General features: G+C 49.8%; 1 protein-coding gene across 1 annotated transcript in view; it reads left to right on the top strand.

Moving 5' to 3' along the window:
• The first annotated feature begins 1,018 nt into the window (after positions 1 to 1,018).
• Positions 1,019 to 18,876, top strand: part of LOC126570475 (basement membrane-specific heparan sulfate proteoglycan core protein) — a 217,016-nt gene continuing 199,158 nt past the window's right edge. Inside the window, exons 1-2 of the mRNA XM_050228253.1 lie at positions 1,019 to 1,113; positions 15,752 to 17,230. Coding sequence (XP_050084210.1) covers positions 16,690 to 17,230 — 541 coding nt within the window. The 5' untranslated portion in view covers positions 1,019 to 1,113; positions 15,752 to 16,689. The remainder of the gene's footprint in view (positions 1,114 to 15,751; positions 17,231 to 18,876) is intronic.

Genomic DNA, 18,876 nt, shown 5'->3' with positions numbered 1-18,876 from the left:
ATAATCGAAAGTAGGTTTGACAACAATTAAAAATTAAATGTGTTGCAGTCTCTATTTTCGATTTTTGTTTGCTTGCTTTGTCAGCTGGCGCATGCATTATTCACCCAAGACTATATGTTTATTTTAGTAACAAAATAGATTCTTTTTCTATGACTTATCGGGTGTGAATGATTCTAAAGCGACATTCTAACGGTGTCCTAAATCATCGACCACACGATCATCGTGAGTGTTCAACACTCTAAAACCTAAAACCAAAACCCGCCAACCGTTTAGCTTGAATTTCGCGCCACACAGCAGTGGATGTTCGAAAAGTGTCGCGCGACACATTCGTTCCCGGGATGCGAGAATAGCTGCGGCCCCTTGATGCTGGCGCACACGCGGTCACGTGTTCGGCCAGTTTCGAAAATGCAGACTCAACGCTCAACCGACCAGGTCCAGTGCGGGCAGGGGACACGGTGGCAGCGGTGGTATATCAACAGGATCCCTGCTGCTACTGTCATTCGAATACCGTGTTCGTGTTTGGCGTCGTCGTCGTTGTCGTCGTCCTCGTCCGATGATGATGATGATGATGACATCCCGGCACAAGACCGTATATCCGCCGAACCGTGAGCTTCGTCGTGCACCGAATGCCACCCGAAAGGTTCACCGAGAACCGATGTCGGTGTCGCCGTGCAATCCTCGCGGCCGTGGTTTTTTCCGTTCTCTTTCGCTCACTCGCTCTCTGGAAAACCAGCGAGCCTGCCCAAAAACCAGGATCGGTGCTCTCTCTGGCACCGATCCCCGTGGTCTCTCACATTTTCCGACGAATTTTCTCCACCGAAAGCCGAAATCCCGACACCGAACCGACCGGGCTATGTTGCGCCTTAGAATAAGGTACTGATATCTTCTGTTTGAAATAGATATAGGTCCTGCTTCTATGGTGGAACTAGCCCGAAACATCGGCCGTGTACGGTGGGTCAGTATCATCGCTGCGTTCCGCTCGTGTGCATCACGTGTGCTCGCAGTCCGCGAATCGCTCGGGAACCGTCCGCACGTCGTCGTCGTCGTCGTCGCCGCGCGTTTGTGATTCCCTGTTTTCTGTCGTCCCGTTATTCCCGCTGCAGTGCTAATTAGGTGCGTTCGGGTGTGCGATTTTCTGTGCATTTTTCCGTTGTGTGCGCGAGGATCCTTTCTGCTGGTCACAGGAAAACCACCCAATAACCCCGAGTGTCCTTCCGGTGGAATGTGCAATGAATAATGGACGGGCGTTTTTCGGATCCTTACCCACACCAGTGAGTGCCAGCGGGGCGAGGACATCGCCATCGCATCGTGGTGTGTGTGGCGCTATGGTTGATGGCCGTGTCTAGTCGATGCGTGGTTTGCGGTGATTCCAAAGGTTCCACTCTTCACATCACTGCCAAAAAGAGTGACAACAACGACGATAGTGACGGTGCAGCATAAGTGAAACATTAGCTCCACGGCATGGCCCGATACCAAGCGAGATAAAGCGGTGTAGTTATTGTTTGGTGTGTCCAAAAGTGTCCCCTGGGTTCGCTTTGTCCGGATATGGATCTAGGTTCTGGGGTCACCGGCGCTCTCTAGCATCCGTCTAGACACTAGTGTAGGTGTGTGCGTGCATGTGTGTTTATCTATCCAGCATCCTTATCCTCTTCTACTACAGCCCGCACCGGAGTGTGAATGAACGCGAAGCAACAACAAAAGAAACATACACGCAAATAGCGAATAAACCCATGTCGCTTTTCCGGGTGGTCAACAACTAGAATAAAAAAAATGCAATCATCAAAACCGGGTCATCTCCGTCCGCCACGCATTCAAATATGCCGTGAAGAAGCGGACGGGGACATTGTGGAGCTTCGTTAAGTTCCTCGCTCCCGTTCCCGGCGCTCTGTCCGCGCCGTTCCGCGAGTTTAGTCCCGAAAACAACTTCGCTTCAATGTTTCATTTTCATTTGTGGCAGGCAGAGGTGGGAGGTGCACCTCTCCCAGGGGCCAACAACTGGTGCATCGGGGCCAACAGCAAAAGGGGCCCGCGGAGTGAGGGCACGGTTAGTGACAAGTTTGTCGGAGCGAAATGAAACACAAAACTCGTTTCCCTCGGTGCTCGCTCCTGGCTCACGGCCGTCGAGCTGTTTAGGAGCAGACGCTGGAAAAGGACTGCATTTCTGTGGCGAGCGAGCGAGAGAGAGCAGGAGAGAGAGCAGAAGAGAGTGCATGTGGATGCTGGATGTGATGAATTTGTTTATGGAGGATGGACCACCTCCACCAGCTCCTTGGTACACCGCACCGGCTTCAGGAGTGACAGCAGGAGATGGTCCCACGACGCAGGAGCTCTCCCGGGTTTCGTGCCAGTGCCAGTGAGTGGTGGTTGGAGTGGTTGGCAGCATAACGGTGCAGCATACATTTGCCGGTTCCGGTGTTCAGCCACTGCAGGGACAGTCTTTGGTTTTGGCTTCGGAAAAACAGACAACCGGCGAGGCGGGGGTCTCTGGAGGGACGATTGAAGCCAAGCGGAACAATATAAGTTTATACATTTTAACTGCATCGGCACTCACATCGTCGGCGCAGCCACCGCCGGCTGGCATGTGAATCGATTGACACGGAACCGAAGCGACCATTGGAATGTCCTTCCTGGGACGACGTGTCCATGAAGCAATCGGTGCTGTTCGGTGCTTCGGTCAGGAATATGCATATTCCATCGGATAAGGACACAAACCGAGGGACACAGCTTGTCCAGGTTTCGATGCAGAAGCATCCTTTGGCCACTTAAAGAAGACTACAAACTGTTTCGTTGGTCACACTCCACACCACCAAGACACAGTGTCGACCGTGAAGAGTGTATGTGGGTCTGTGTGTGTGCTGGCAACCCCCGGAAGACAAGGAAGTGCGGACCATCAGCTCGGGCGCCTCCACTGTCCGGGTGCCGAGGATTAACAATTTATTCAATAGAGACAACCGTCGTCCTTCGTCGTCCTTTTGGTCGAGGGCAGGCACCTTGTGATAAGTCGCAGGGACCAGATCCGGCCATCGGGTCCCATGTCTTCTTCCTTGGCGGATATTCCGATCCTTTCAAATCGATTCCGGTGGATCCCGGGGTGTACTAAGGATTTGGGATCCGGTAGAGGCGACTGCGAAGATTGGGACGTGCGAGTGGAACAAAAGCAAAACCCGGTGGTGACGCTGGAACCTTAGAGGACCTTCGTTTTAGCGGCAGGAGTGTGCAATAGAATGAAAAGGATTCGCTTGGACGAGCGGCACCGGATACTGCAAACAGTATCGCCTGGAAGTGCCTGTCTTCCGGGCTCGTCTTCCCTTTTTACCTTCCTTTTTTTTGCACCTTTCTTGGCACAATGGCGACCAGGATAATGGTTGTTCCGTTTCGTGCTACCGGCGTGATCCGCTGGCACTCTCCGCACAACCCAAACATGATTTCCGTGCACTTGATAATCAACGCTTTTTACGCGGAAGCCAATTCGGAAGTCGCGTTTGCACACACGTACCCAATGGCGGTCGAATGAGGGTGAGAGCTTTCGATCAAGCGAGGCAGCTGGTGCGCAATGGGAAGGGAACGCAACCCGGAACGGACCTTTAGCCGACTTGAATCCGACTAGCTGTGTACGGTGTGTCTAGTGACCCACCAGCGACCGCCATTTTCTTCGTTTTCCAATTCAATCACAGGAGCGAGGTGAGCGAGGAAGTGGAACTGGTGCTGAAGTGGCATCGTAATCGAGGGAAAGCCACGTTTTATTTTCCTTTCATGCTTATCGCTGCGTCCGGTGAATTAGCTTTCCGCTATACCATCATCAACATCCTTGTCCTCCTCCTCCTCATCATCATCATCATCAACCAGTTAGTGGGCCATCTGGTAGCCGTGGACTCTTCGCTGTTGCTACCGATTCTTCGATGTCTTGCGAAGAAAAGTCCCAAAATGGTGCCCTGGACTGCGCGACTCCCATTTCTTTATTGTTTATGTGCCAGCGGTCCGATATTTCGGTAGGAAAATTCGATAGAATCTTGTGACAGATGTCACCGTCGCCAGTTCCACCTCCGCCCTCAGGGAGCTGGCGTGCAGATGGCGCACTGGTCAGCAGATCAGCGAAGAGAAGAAGCTTCCTAGCTTGTTTTAATGAGTTGGCTATCCGCCATCGAAAGCGAATTTCGTTGATGTCGGTCAATCTTACCGTTTCGGTCGTTCGTTATTAGTAAGCCAGTGGCCAGTGACCATCCTCGGATACCCCCGAACAACCCCGGATGCTTCACTGGACTAATACATAAATATAAATTTTCCGGACCTCGGAGAAGGGGCGCCACCGAAATTAACCCATCAACCCGAGGATCAATTAATGGCACAATTAATTATCAGATTACAGTCCGGTCACCGCGGATCCATCCGCATCCGCTGGTTCGTGGCTTCCGGTTTCATCCCAACCCTTGGACTCTTGCAACCCCGTAGTCCCCGTTCTAATCCTTCCCTTTTTTGCTTTTCGCGGATCTCGAGGAAAAACAAAACAACAAAAAAAAAACACGATAAAACGCCAGCAGTTTTCGCGTTTCGCTTGTAACCTTGAACGTACGCGGAGCGGTTCGAAAGCAGGAACAACGGGAATGGTGAGGCAAGAAGCGAGGTCACGCGAATGGCCTGGCCGGGGAAAATCAACAACACACGCCCCATTAGCGGATCGTTCCCCCGTTTTTGCGTTTCTCGGATGCTTCCTTCCTTTTTGGGGGTCCTTGAGAAAACGCCGTGGCACTGGGCTCTGATGTGGAAAATCATTCATTTTCCCCGATCCTTCCCCGAGCCCGTGGGGTTTTTGGGAAAAGAAATAAAACTGGCGTCAGCCCGCTAAGGTTTGGAGGAGGACGAAGGGGACCTGTGAACGGGCGCGACATGCGACAGTTTGCCGAAATGGGTCAACGTGGAAAATGGAACCACCCTGAAGAGGAACCGACGCCTGGGCCTAGGTTCTTTATCTTCGTTAGGGAAGCCAGCCAGCCAGAGGCAGGCACTCTGTTGTCGCTGGTGTTCCCAGAGGAGTATCAGGAAACCGAAGGATGTGACTCCTGGAGCGCAAGACACTAGAGATGCTGACTGGTGGAACGCGTTTGCTCTTGTTTGATTATCATTTAATTTCAAGACGACTTTTTCTGACTTCGACTTCGTCTTTTTACCGCACCGTGGCATTGAGTCAAATTGACGTGATCGTGGACTACCTTTGATCGGACACTTTCTACGCCAACGGAGCCGCTTGGCTTGTGTTATCCAATTTCCACCGAAACCCAAAAAACGGACTCTCAACGTGGCCGCTACCATGTTCTGGGCGCACTGGCTGGTAAAGATAAGTAATTAAACCACATTCCCGGGAGACTGCTTTCCGATCGAAGATTCGCACAGATTTGCGGTTTACAGCGAGCGTCGACGAGCTACCCGTGAGGCATAGGCACAGAACACACGGTAACGAAAACTCCAGCAACGCAAGCACTTTTCCACGTGCACAAGGATTTTAATTAATTTCACCAATCTCTCGCTTTCCTTCCCCTTTGGAAAAACCCCTTTTTTCGATTGGCTGATTTGTGTACTTTTCCAGCGTTTTCCAGCCTTTTTCCAGCGAGTTCCTCGTGGCCGCCCGTTCTGCCTCCTTCTGTTCGTTTACGCTGAATAGTTGGAGACGCTTCCGGGATGCGGTGCGGGAAAAGTGGGAAAACCGTGAATGGAACTCTTGCGGATAAACAGACGGATGGGTGGAAGGTGGTTTTCGTTTTTGGGTTTGGGGTGTTTCCGGGGGGCGGTTTGTGTTTCAATCGCAATCGGGAATGGAGGATAGAGAAGAGCCGATGCTGTTTGCACACTGGTCTATAGCGGTGTGTGCGTTGTCTGGCGCTCGGTAAGTGTTCCGCAACCCAAACAACTGCCCCTCCCACTCTAAGGCCCTCAAACCACCGGACAACAACTCCAGACGGAAGTGATTCGATTGCGAAACGGATGGATTGAGTGGACCAGCAGTGCGGACATTTTTCCACGTGCAAAGTGGAGAGGTTTTTCCGCAGATTCCGAATACCATCACCAAGATACGCAAGCTACTGGTCGGGCATTTCTATTTTTAAAACATTTATCGACTCCAGTTGATGCTTCTAGCTCGTATGGAGGCTCGGTGGATGAAGAAACAGCAAGCAGCACAAACAGCGTTCGTTCTTTCGAAGATTTTCCTTTCCCAATGCTCGAGAACTCAACAACAGCTGAAAACAACTCTCTGGAACCACCGTTCTCTTGAGCTTCAGAGTAGCAAGGCAGTTGTCCAAGATATTAGCCGCCAGTCCGAATAGACATCCATCGCCCGGGGCTTCATAATGCATTTAATTTTGGTTTCGTGATGAAAATGAAAATCCCTCCCCCCAAAAGGTGCTCGCACCTGGCTAGGCGCTCCTAGCTATTGGCGGTCTGGCCGGTCTTCGGTTGGGTTCTGTTTACTTTCAGCATTTCTCTATTTTGATTTCCCTTTTCCTACAAAACCGGACCAGGGCGTTGGCCATGACAAACGCTTAAGCCCTCTCCTTGGGCTTGAGTAAGGGCGCTTGAAGCGTTCTGAAGCGTCCTCGTGATGGTCACGAGCGCGTGTCCTCCGGGGCCGTAGCCAGGCCGTCAAATCGCGTTCGGTTAAATTAAAAACTGAACTTTGATTCCGGCCGCCGCCGCCATGTTTTGGTGTGCGCGTAACTGCGACGAGGGAGGACAACCGTTGCCCGGGGCAACCAACGGTAACCGCCAGTACCAGAGGGATTGCTGTTGGTTGACTGTTTGCCGTCATTTTTGCCCCCTCCGCCTTCCACTCCTTTATCGAGATGCGGCCAACCAGTAGAACGAAAACACCGGCGAGTAATGAAATTAGAAAGCAAATAACTCAATTTAATCCTCAAGTGGAACCACCGGACTGGACAAAAACACCCTCCAGCCCCTGTTTTGGCTTCAGTTTTTCTTCCGTTTCGTGGCCTCCCGGTGGCCGGTTGTGTTCGTGTTTGTATTTATCCGGTAACCGACGCGTCGGTGCGCTGCTTCTGCTGCTCCGTCGGTATGTCCGGCGCCGTTCTAATGTTTACCTATTTGTTTCAACGAAAGCGAACGCCACCCCTTCTTTCTTGTACCGGCCGGCCATGTCCTTGTACTCGTCGTGTTGACCGGTGCACAGGGTCGTACGGCCCCACCTAGGTTTAGTCCAAAGACTCCCAGTCCAATCCGTTTACATTGGGCAGGTGGTCCGAGGGTAAGGAATTTTAATTAAAAGTCTTTTATAAATCAATTTGCCGATATGAAGGGCAGGTAAGAGGGGAAAGAGAAAGAGAGAGGGAGAGAGAGAGAGAGAGAGAGAGAGAGAGAGAGAGAATAAAAGATAGAAAAGGAGGAGGAAAGCGCGCATTTGTGCCAACATGTGGTGCGTAGCGAGAATGCCAAGAATTGACTTCCAGGAGGACGCCAACGGAGCTTCAGAAACAACTCCCCAACTGGCCTAACTGGTGCTGCCACTCTTAGCAAGACCCCTGGGCATACCAGAACCGTACCCTTCACGGCAGTTTCTATGTTTTGCTTTCACATTTCTCCCGCAATCGTCGCTTTCACTTTCTTCAATTCGATAAGAAACTTGTGGAAAATGGTATTTCGGGGCGTGTTGCGGACGTTTGCAGAAGGCGTACGCAGGAGTGGATGGAGCGAAACAACGGATCGAACCATTTCCCGTTTACGTCACACCTTCTCCTGCGGGTTGCTTCTCCTCGCCCGCCCTGCCGTTTATCCCGTGATCCGTGATGAAAAATCGGTCCGACAGCCGCTCGCGCGTGAGTTTATTTATTGGAGTTTCTTTGATACGCGCGGCCGGTGCCCAGTGTAATGATCGGGTGTAATTAATAATTACGATTTAATTATGACGAAGGATGACGTTTTTTGGGAACCCCTTGGGGACCGCCGGGCGTTCTTTGGGGACGGGGGTGGAGACCCTTTTTGCAAGCTCAGAATCTTCGCCCAGCCCAACACCATGCTACGTTTGTGCTACAATTCGGGACCGTTTTCACCAGAGAAGTGAGGGAAAAATATCAATCGCCGGGAATCGAATCGAAGAAAAATCGTGGAAAAAGGTCACCGCCAGCGAACGAACGCGAGCAAAGAGGAAACCCCGATTTCAATAATTACTCACCGGGAGTCCTCGCCTCGGGTGAACCGATCCCCCAACCGGAGCACGGAGGATGCGGATGGTCCTTTTTTCCCTTTTTCCATGTTTCGTTTGCTGGTGTGTCCCGTCGTCGTTGTTGTTGTTGCTGGTGCTCCGGGCGAGCACCAAGCTCCAATCAAAGCGAAGAGAGGGATCTCGTTATCGTTAATTAGACACCGAGACGGCCGCGATGGCCAAGGGAGCGGGCCGGATAAATGATTACACGCTTTATGGTGAATTGAGTGCGCCATCGAGTGGCAACGGGAAAAGCCTCATCATCGTACCACTCCCGCATCCCGGGGTAGCTCCTGGGCCAGATCAATTAAATCAATCTCTGGCCGATTGACCGCTTCGAACGGATGTTTTGCCGTCGATTTGGTATCGAGTACGACGACCATCACGCATCAATGGGTGGGGGGAAGCATGGCTTTTGGTTAATGACCGTACCGTACACCGTCACCATCATCACCAACGCTGAAATAACGACGAAAGGTGCGCAGATCCAGATCACTGACGCTGACGGATGCAAAATGGCGCTGAGAGAAAAGGTGGAAAAAGCAAAGAAGCAAACGAAAGCTACAGGAAGAAAGGTGAAAAAAAACATTAAACATTACCCTAAACAGAACTGCGTCGCGCTGCGTTCCATGGCAATAGGTTCATGGCCAAACACGACCACGAACGAGCGCAAAGATCCATTCAACCGACCAACCGACCGACGACACCGGAATGGGCCCAAACATAATGATTATGATTTTTGGTTCGCGTCTTGCGTGGAGTAAAAGTTTCACTTTTATGGCTTCACGTTTCCACCTCACACACCACGCAGCGCTGAGGGCAGTTGGTGGGTGGGAGAAAGGAATTTGTTTCACCTGCGAGTGAACGGAGAAGAGGACGATCGGTCCTGCCGCCGTCGTAAAAACCACCAAAACAGGGGGGGGGGGGGGGGGGTTGAGAGTCACCACCCCAGGGTGTGTATGTGTCTGTGTGGCCCCATCATCGGCACCACGCCGAGCCACGGTGACGCCAAGGAGCATCAAGGAGCTTCGTTTGCGAAGCGAACGTTTGGTTCCCCGTTTGATGGTTTCGCGGTCTCGCGATCTCACTACTGGCGCTGCGTGACGCTGGAGAGGTGCTGGAGGGTGTGGAGGTAATGTGATGGAATGTTTACGATTTTAATTAAGATTCGTAAATAAAAATTTATACTCGCTCGCGTTTTGGGGAGTGGCAGTTTTGAGGGAATTTCTGGAGGGTGGTCGGAAGAGAAAGTAAAACAAAAATGACGACGGAGAGAAAAAAAAACCACGACGACGACGAAGTGAAACCCATACCCTCCCGCCACCCCCCGGTAGGAACAGATCGTCACAGGTAAAGGTGTGTGCGGTGGTCGGAGAGGGAGGGACCACGTGTACGGTGGTCGCTTCCGGCGCTTTTCGCCGGTCGATGGATCGTTTTGATATCTTGGCACACGCGCGGCCATCTCACGGTCCCCAGTGGCAAGATGAAGATGGCGATGTTTTTGGGGTGGGTAAAATGAAAGTTAATGGCTCTGCGTGTGTGCGGTGTGTGCACGGGTGCTAAGATTGAGCATCCGAAGCAGCGGTAGCATATTTACCGCACTGTTTTACTACTTGGCCACGTGAGCACCGAGCGTTGGGCGTAACGCCCGGTTGACGTCGGTTTCATAATGGCAATGCAACCACCACCAGTCCCCACTCCCACCGGTCGTAATCGTCTTATCGGCAACAGGACCACGGTTTCACGGTGGAGACCAAATCAAACGTAAAAGTTTCTCGCTGGCTGGCTGGCAAATCATTTTTCATCTACCCCGCCAGGCGTCTTATCGTGCGAAGGATGCGGAGGATTCCAGTTACTTCAGTGTGCGTGCGCTGCTGATGGTTGTGGTGCTGATGCTGCATGATGACTGAGCAGAGGATGGGTGAAGCGTCTTGCCATTAGCTGCCATGGGGGCTGCTGTAGGGCATTTCTGCATCGTGTAGATGAGTGCTGCCACTAGCCTGCTCACTGCTAGTACACCATTGCATCCACTGCTTGATGGCTAATCGTCTCCTTTATCGAAGTTCCTGTGTACGGTATTTATTTTTATTGATTTAATTTGAAGCAGAATCACTTCCTAAGACAAAATATAAACACCTTGATCTATCAGGGTGCAATTTTTGGCCAGCACATCTTCCTTTAGGCAACTCTGAGTGGGAAAAATTCCTTAAACGGAGGGGCTAAGATTAATTTGTGTTAAAATCAAGCTCATTTTTGTGAATTTTATGTGGTGAAAACATAAAGTTTACATATTGTCATATGAAACTACAACTTTTCAAGGATGTTTTGCTCTCATTTGCGGAATGTTTGCTAAAAACTACAGCTATGGCGTTCATCTCAGGGATGCCTGACTTGATACATGCACTTTTTGCGGTGCCCACCGTAGTCCTGTGCTGAAAGCTCTGAGATAGCTTAGGAGCATCCCCTGCTAGCCCTGTCGATGTTTTGTCAAATTTTCTTTTTTTTTTAATATCGAATATCACTTTCAAGTTCAAGAAAAAGTGATGACTTTTACGGTATTGTGATAAAAAAAATTAAAGTTGTCTAATAGTTATAACAAAAGTTTTTTTTAAAGTTACTACTCCTGCTTCCGACATGCCACTGTTAACTGTTAAACAGAACAGTGTGCACAACATTTATCCACGCGAAAAAGGATACCTGAATCTTAAAACATTACTACATTTCATGCACTCTTCAACATTCGAACGCTCATACGTCCTGTACGATTTTCGGGAGAAAATGCGTTCAAAAACCGATTGTCGGTGAAGATTGTCGGTGGCAAACGTTCGCGACGAATTCAATTTCGTGTGCGCTAAAGGTACTGCCACTATTTAACCTTGCTTTGGCGATTACTATTGGTACGTTCGGTCACTTTGTCCAGCGACGCCCGGAACGCAAAAGCTGCCGAGTGAAAGTAAACCGCGTCCATCCAACTTCGCGTTGCTCGATTGCTCAATCGTGATATTGAATGTTGTACTCACGGCGACCGGGGTCCGGAATGAAGATTTCAATGTGTATGTGTGAGTGTAACGAGGCAACATACAACAGGAATCAGACTCCATCTAGACCTCCACCAGGATACCTTTGCACTACCAGGGACACGGGGGCCACGCTTCGTGCCGTGCGTGCCTGGTGATAGGTTCCGATAAGTGAAGGAGCATAAGAGAGAGAGAAAGAAAGAGAGAAAGAAAGAGAGAGAGAGAGAGAGAACGAGGGAGCAAAGCGAGTGAGAAAGCTAATCTCAATCACAGTTGTATTATAATAAAATTTTATGTTTATATTTCCGTCAGGCTCGGCCTCGGCTCGTCGGCTCGGCATGGGGATGGATTGTAAGCTTATTGTTAACCCTCTTCCACCCCTTCTCCTCAACACCCCGTCCAATTCTTCTCTCTTCCTGTGACGGGTGCTGTAGGCCCACTCAAACAACCGGTACGATCGATCTGCTCGGTCCTATTTGTCCGGCACGAAACCGGAAACCGGAAAAGCTCTCGTGCGAAGGTCCGTCCAACCGGCCACCCCTGGGTCTGGTCTGGTATGAGGGTGGGAGAATTTTCTTTTTCCACTTTTTTCTCTCCATCCGCCTCACAATATCTTTGATCGAGCCCAACTTCGTCGTCCGTTTGCTTTCCTCTATTCTGCTTCGACGTCGTCTCCAGACCACCACGCCAATCATCCACCCACCTGCTCAGTAGCTTTCCAATGAAAGGGCAATATCTGGTTAATGGAAAATGAAGCGCCAGTTGTGTGAGGTGCTAGAACCTCGACCAAAGGCGGCAAAATTGGGCAATCGTTATCGTGACGTACGTTGTGGTGTTGGTTGCTGGCATGCCCAGCAGGAGCAACAGTATTTTCGTCATTTCGTGAGCTGAGACGCTTCGTGGAACGTGCGGAATGGTCGCATCAATACCATCAGCCGGGCGCAAGTGGTTTTCCCGAGAAAAAGCTCGCCCCTCCATCCCATCGTGGGTGAAGCGCAACAACTCCAATGGCCACACCAGGCCACACCAGCGAATGGCGGCGATTGAGCGGCACAAAAGACGAAACGAACATAAAGTACTGAACGGACGGACTGAAAGGAAGAAAGGCAAAGGATCACCCTCGACGCCGGTGGAAGCAGCATCAGGAGCAGCAGCAGCATGAATCAATCCCCCGAACGCTATCTCAGTTTTCGATTAATCGTTGCCCCGTGCCCATGGCAGAGACGGAGATGGAGAGAGAGAGACGCCGAATGGACGATTAAACCCGTGCACTCGAGTGGCCGCAGAGTCCCCCCCCGTGTGCGCGCGCCCGCTCCCGGTACGAAACCACAGACCACAGCGGGCCATCCGGTGCTCGGTGTGGGTCGATCGGCGCAGTTAAATTGCTTCCAATCGAAAGCACACGGCCACTATCATCTATCTCCACCCTGTGCCCGGTGCTTTGCTAGAAGTGGTGTCGGTCGGTGCATTCGATTCCCAGACGAGGATGCCCGGGTTGTCTCTTCCTTTTTTGCGCCTCGTCGGTTGTCGTCCTCGTCTCTCGTTGCTGCTCCGCAAGAGGGATGAGCAAATGGAAGCAATTCCGGTGTGCAACTGTCTCCATCAGCCATCTCTTTCCCCTTCGTTTTCATGCTAAGAATGCGGGAGCGTACAGTCTGATGTTCTTTTCAAAACGGCTGTCTATTCGTAATCGTCGTTGCGATCGGTACGGCAGAACTGCTCCGCTCGGGCTAATGTGCAAGCAGCACGAACAGATTGGTTCTGCTGCTGCTGCTGCTGCTGCTGCTCGATTGTTGCACCAGCAATAGCACCGGCACACGGCAGAGATCGATTACTCGGGGGAGGGAAGCTGCAGTGGGAGGTGTACCATCTTTTCTTAATCAATCGTTCGATATATTTTCTCGAAATGGAAATGAAGTGTTGGAGCAGTCGGGGAAATACACAAAAGGGAGGGAGCAAAAAGGAAGTGGGAAACGGTGATGGTGGCTCCTTTCAAGTCTTGTTCTCGTTTATCGTTAGCATCGGTAGCTCCATTTGTTGAACGAACGTTTAATCAGTTTCGGTATCTAGTTGCAGCAGAGTTCTGGGAAGCCTGACTGGTGGTGGTGCCACTGCACTTCGATTTTCCTCGCACTCGTTCGGTATTAACGAAAATTTAATTGATTTTCTTCAAACACGCTTCTGCGGACGCAATATTCTATGTCGCGCGGTTATGCAGCTTAGCTTGGTGTGTTGTGGCACTGTTCCTGGCATGTCCTAGCAGCAGTAGCAACATGAGACCGTCCGTGATTTGTTCGATAGCGATGCGAGGAAGCACCGCAGCATCAGCAACATCAAGGCTTACCATTGTGACGGTTCCCCGGGAGTGCAGCAACACAATGCATGCCGGGCCGGGTTGTTTGCATCAGCTCGCAGCTCAGGATAATGATCTTTGGCGCTGATGAGGTGCTGATGTTTTTGGGGTGGGAGCGTGGGGAACGACTCGGCTCGTGCTGGCTCGTGTGACGTCTTCATAAATGTGAAATGAGTAATTTCGTTTGCCAGGAAGCTTACGCGCTACCACTACCATCATCACCATCGCCACCGGTGCAGCATGGTTAGCATATTCATGAATTTATGCACCGCTTTTTGCCACCTTCGAGATGGCCGCCACTGGGCGCGCGAACCGGGTGATGAAATTTACGCAATCAGCCACTTGAACCGCCAGGCAAATTTGATGCCAGCGAGCCGTATAGATGGAGTGGAAAGGGAGAGAGAGCTTCCAAGAAAAGACACACGAGCAGCATTGCCGTGGAAGATAAGATTAGCGGTACGTTAACGAGCGGCCAGGCAAGGAAGAGAGATGTCGACGGAGCAACATTGTGCCAGGGCCTCTCCGGGAGCTGGAAGGAGCCGTAATGATGTCGTCCTTTCCTTATAATGGGATGTGCCGGAGAACTCGCTGCTCGGTGCAGTACGGTGCGAGGACTTGGTGAATGCATGTTTTGTAATTCATTTCCAGGCATTCGGTTTCACAAACGATGAAAGAAGTTTATGTTTGTTCGCCCACTCGACGACGACGACGACGATGACGTACAGGAGAGGATGCAGACAGCGCTGCAGTGTTCTGTGCGCTCCTTGGGCTTCTTGTTTGTTGCCATCGGAGCAGTGACGAGATTGAATCATAAGTGCTCGTTGCAGCAACAACGGGTACCGTGCGACGGAATGCACATGTGTATGCAAATTAGCGACGACGTGAACAAGACACGCCAGCTTTGCGATGCACCGAGCGAAGCCAGAGACAACGATGAAGCAATTCTGGGCAGCCGGGTGCGCACGGAACCACCGTGTCTGGTGTGTGGTTCTGCGAAAGGAGAAAACAATCCTGGTGATGCTCCCGGGTCCGGAGAAGCTTTTCGCGAAGAACGGCGTTCCCGTCTGACAAAGGCTTGGTTTGATAGCGAGAATTACGAGCGCAAACTGCAACTCCGGTGCATCCCACGGTTCGCCAATTTCGTTCGTTGTTGCAGAAATATTTAATTAAACAATTAATTTTGGGAACAAAAAACACCTCACACATGAACACGAGCTGCCACTACCTGGAATCGTGACGAACTGGAGAGGTTCGTTTGCAGATTGACGAGCTCTGTAACGAGCACTGATGTGCGAGCGGGAGTGTGACGTCAAGGGGCTTCTTTGGCGAAATAGAGTTGCAATTTGATTTAGACAAAGGCCACGTTAACGTGGCGTGAAGGGTGTTATGTAGTCTTTTCAGCTTTTCTGGATTGAATTGGGTTGGAGATGTCATTTGGGACCCTCGGTGTACACCGCATCCAATATGTATTCATACAAATTAGCGCCAAAATTAGTTCGCGTACACGGAATTCGATTAACTAAATTACGTTTGATTAAAACTGGTTTATTTGCAATTTCCCACTTTTATTGTCATGTTGTTTCCACGTCTGTTCATCTTTGTTCCACTTTTTGCCCTTAACTTCACGTACTCTTAACTCGCACTCGGCCCAACTTGTCTGTTTGTAAAAAGATTTGTTGATTCTGACCAGCATGGAAGAAACGCCTTGGAATAGTGTTAAATGTTTCTATCGATTTGTGGGATATCTTTGAATGTCTTGCAGATAACTAACGTGTAATTTGAGTATTGTGAGTCTGCTGCCTGAGGACAAGATTGTGAGGACGATCTTTTTGGCATCGAAGTAGGCAGCAAACTCGGTCCTAGAATCTGGTTTTTTTTTACATTTTTTTATAGATTAGTTTAAATTAAAATCATTTACCATCTTTCTTGCAGGATGATGCAATTGTAGTCATAAAAATTAGTAAAATTCATCAAAAATGTCTATTTTCAATAGGTGCACCACTTTGATCCGTCGAAATATTGAAGAGTCTTATGTTTGGCATCAGTGGGAATCAAACATTGTCGTAGGAGATGAATTCTCGCCCTATTTTTCTATTATTTATTATTATTTTTCTATTCGACTAATATAGTGCTAAATAATGGGTGTAACACTTTAATTTTCTTTTTCATTTATAGGTCATTAGCTATTCAGCCGCAACCAGTGTGAAAGTAACTAACTTACAACCCGTGGATTGACTGCTGATTGAGTACAGCCTACTGTGCGTGTTTGTGAGGACAGGAGACTGGGTGTGTGTTATGCTACGCAACCAAATCGGTTTAGTAGGCTTTCATTGACCAAGCGGAACAAGAACGCTGGCCAGCAGCACAAGAAAGCAAATCGGAATTCTCAATCTCAATTAGTGCGTGTTAGTGTTGGTTTCGATCTGTCCGCCCGATACGGCTGATACTCGCTAATCGCTTTCCAAACGACTCAACAACAACAACAACAACAACAGCAAAAACGACAGCAGCAGCAGCAGTACTGCCTGGCGGTGATGCGAAGAGCAAAAACTGTGGCGCTCTCGCAACTGATTGCACCGGCGGCTAAACGATGGAGACGCCATTCGAGAAGCAGGCGATAGACACAATCGTCCGCCGTGCGTAGTAGCCGACGTTCGATGTTCGCGCGCGCATGTTCGATTTCCGGAAGCGGTGAAAGTGATTAGTGTTCTCGTTCGGTGTGGACATCTCATACCCCTTAAGCGCGATTCTAACCCGTATTTCAGTGTGATCCCCGCGTGTGAGCGTGTGTATTTTCGGGTGCGTGTGCGTGTGCTAGTGGCTAAGTGGAAGTGTGAAGTGAAACCAAAAAAAAAGGGAAGGAAGAGCGAAATAATAATAAACATCCGGGAGGTTTTTGTTGTTTGGCAGCAAATTCGCGATTAACGACGATCCACCGTAGCACCGTGCTTCAGGATCCGGCTTGTGTTAGTCTTGCGAAGAAAAAGGCGACGCGACGCGAACAATCAACAATCAGAGAGTGCTAGGCATCGGACCGGCAAAACGAGTGAAACTGCTAACTAGCGGCACCTAGCAGCGGGAGAACAAAGTAGTCCGGTTAGGTTGGTTCGCGGATGATGGCAGCCGGCAGCAGAAGCAGCAGCAACGCAATGGCACAACAACAGCCAAGTTCGTCCGCCAGGCGTCGGCATCAAGCACATCCGGTGGTGGCCATTAGCAGCAGCAGCAGCACGATGCCGGTGGTGACCAGTGGCCGCAACAAGCGTGACACTTTGAAAAACAACATCAACAACAACAGTAGCATCAGTGGCAGCAGTAGCTCCCGTGGTGATCGCCACAAAATCGGCCGCTTGCACCGTGCCCCCCAGCCACAGCCACAGCAACACCAGCCCGGTACCGGCATCCCGCGAGATCTGGCCGATGGTGGCAAGTGGGGCAAGTGGTGTGACTGGCCGACCGTTCCCGGTATGATCACCTGCGACACCGATAGCGGTGACCTTCTTCATTCGCGCCGCAACGTCCATCGAAGCCAACGAGGCGCAGTTAATTGCTTTCCACGATTTATTTTCCTTCGCCACATTTTCCTGCTGCTGCTCGTCGTCGTTGTCAGCAGTCTGCTGGTGTCAACGACAGATGCGGTCATCTCCAGCCGTGGTGAGTTAATAACATTCCTTCCCTTTTTGCTATATTCCTTCACGACCCACCTTACCACGTTTCATGCCTCTCTCGTGAAGTACTTCCACCCTCGCTGGCGTCGCACTCGTGCGTGGTTTTGTGACCATCGGTCGAATTGGGTTGGGGAGTTTGGTCAGAATTACCTCGAATGACCTGGACGGTGGCGCGCGCGCGCACACACGCTATCATTTGGAGGGAAACTTTTTTCTCCCAATCAACCGACGTGTTGCGGTTAGGGGAAAAACATTTAGCAAATGCGCTACGCGTGTGTGCGCGAACGTCATTGTCAAACTGTGTCACCCGGCCATGACAGCTTCTTCGTGGCTTCATTACACGCGCACCCACACCGTACACATATGGCACAGAGGAGCGCGCATTCCATTCGCCTTGGAATACAGATGTGTCCAATGTTCCAAAAAAATGTTCCTCTTCCTTTTTCTATTCCTCTCCATCACTGTCTTTCTGTTTTGCGCACTCTACTCATCCCTCTTTTATCTACTTCCGGCCACTTAGAAGGACATAAGCTGGCTGGTCGCGTTTGTTGACGTGACGTTAATAAATGAGACAATAAAACGATTGCCTCGGGAGGATGATGGGGACGATTACGAGCATAAAAGACGGCACCGGATGCTGATATCCGACTTTTCAGCACCGCGCCTTACGCACAACGGTTTGTGATTGGCTTGTTGATTGGCATGGCTTGTTGGATGGTAAAAAAAAGACATAATTCTAAAACGGTTCGTCGAATTCACTTTTTCGTTTAATGTGTTGATAATCTACGCACATTTAACGCAATTCGTTAGATGTTTATAATCCAAATTTGGCATATGGTTTTAGCGATTCTTTCTTCCTCGGCTGGCATTCGTTCAGCTGGCTATGCTGCCTATTCGTAATCACTGTATTCTTCTGCATCTCTCACAAAAGTATTTACTTGGTTACAATTTGAATCGCTGGTATGCCCAACATCAGCTATCCTCTAGCATTTTCTATATGGCTGTTGTGGTTAACTTTGCGATTTTTCACAAATCAACTCCGAACCTTATTCTGAACGTGGGGGCCACTATTCGCCAGTGGCTTTCCTTAACACATCCTAATTATGACAACACTCTGAACACTCTTCTCCAGTGTTTCTCCTAGGGAGAGCTGCAAAATTCTGCCGCTTTCGTCAGAATCTTATCTCCGCCAATCCTGTTCTTGCAAACTCTCATCTCTTGCCTAACTTCTGCTAAATCTCCACTCTTTATCGCTGTCACCGGTGGTGGAGTACCACCTAATTTTGGAAACAGCTGTACTTATTTTTGGATTTATTACCAGATGTTGTTATTTATTATCAGATGATTATCAGACATGCTATATTTCCAAATGAATCAGTTGAGTTTTGCTCGAAACATCTTCTTGGAAACGAAATGTTAACATACGGCTCGTCCGTCCTTATATATGTTAATAATAATCTTCTTGGAAACGAAATGTTCTTACTCTTTTGAAAAGCTGTACATCTATCAATTGTTGTCTCTAGAATTAAGGAATTCGACAGGATTTAATTCATGAAATAATGTTTGACTAGGGAAATATTATTATTTACAGGGAGAAATTTCTTTTAGTTGTTTCTTGAGAATGCTGCTAAT

Source organism: Anopheles aquasalis, chromosome 2 (genome assembly GCF_943734665.1).
Source record: "Anopheles aquasalis chromosome 2, idAnoAquaMG_Q_19, whole genome shotgun sequence".
NCBI classification, from domain to species: Eukaryota; Metazoa; Arthropoda; class Insecta; order Diptera; family Culicidae; genus Anopheles; species Anopheles aquasalis.
Note: the sequence above shows the minus strand (reverse complement) of the source record. Positions and strands in the feature narration are given on the sequence as shown.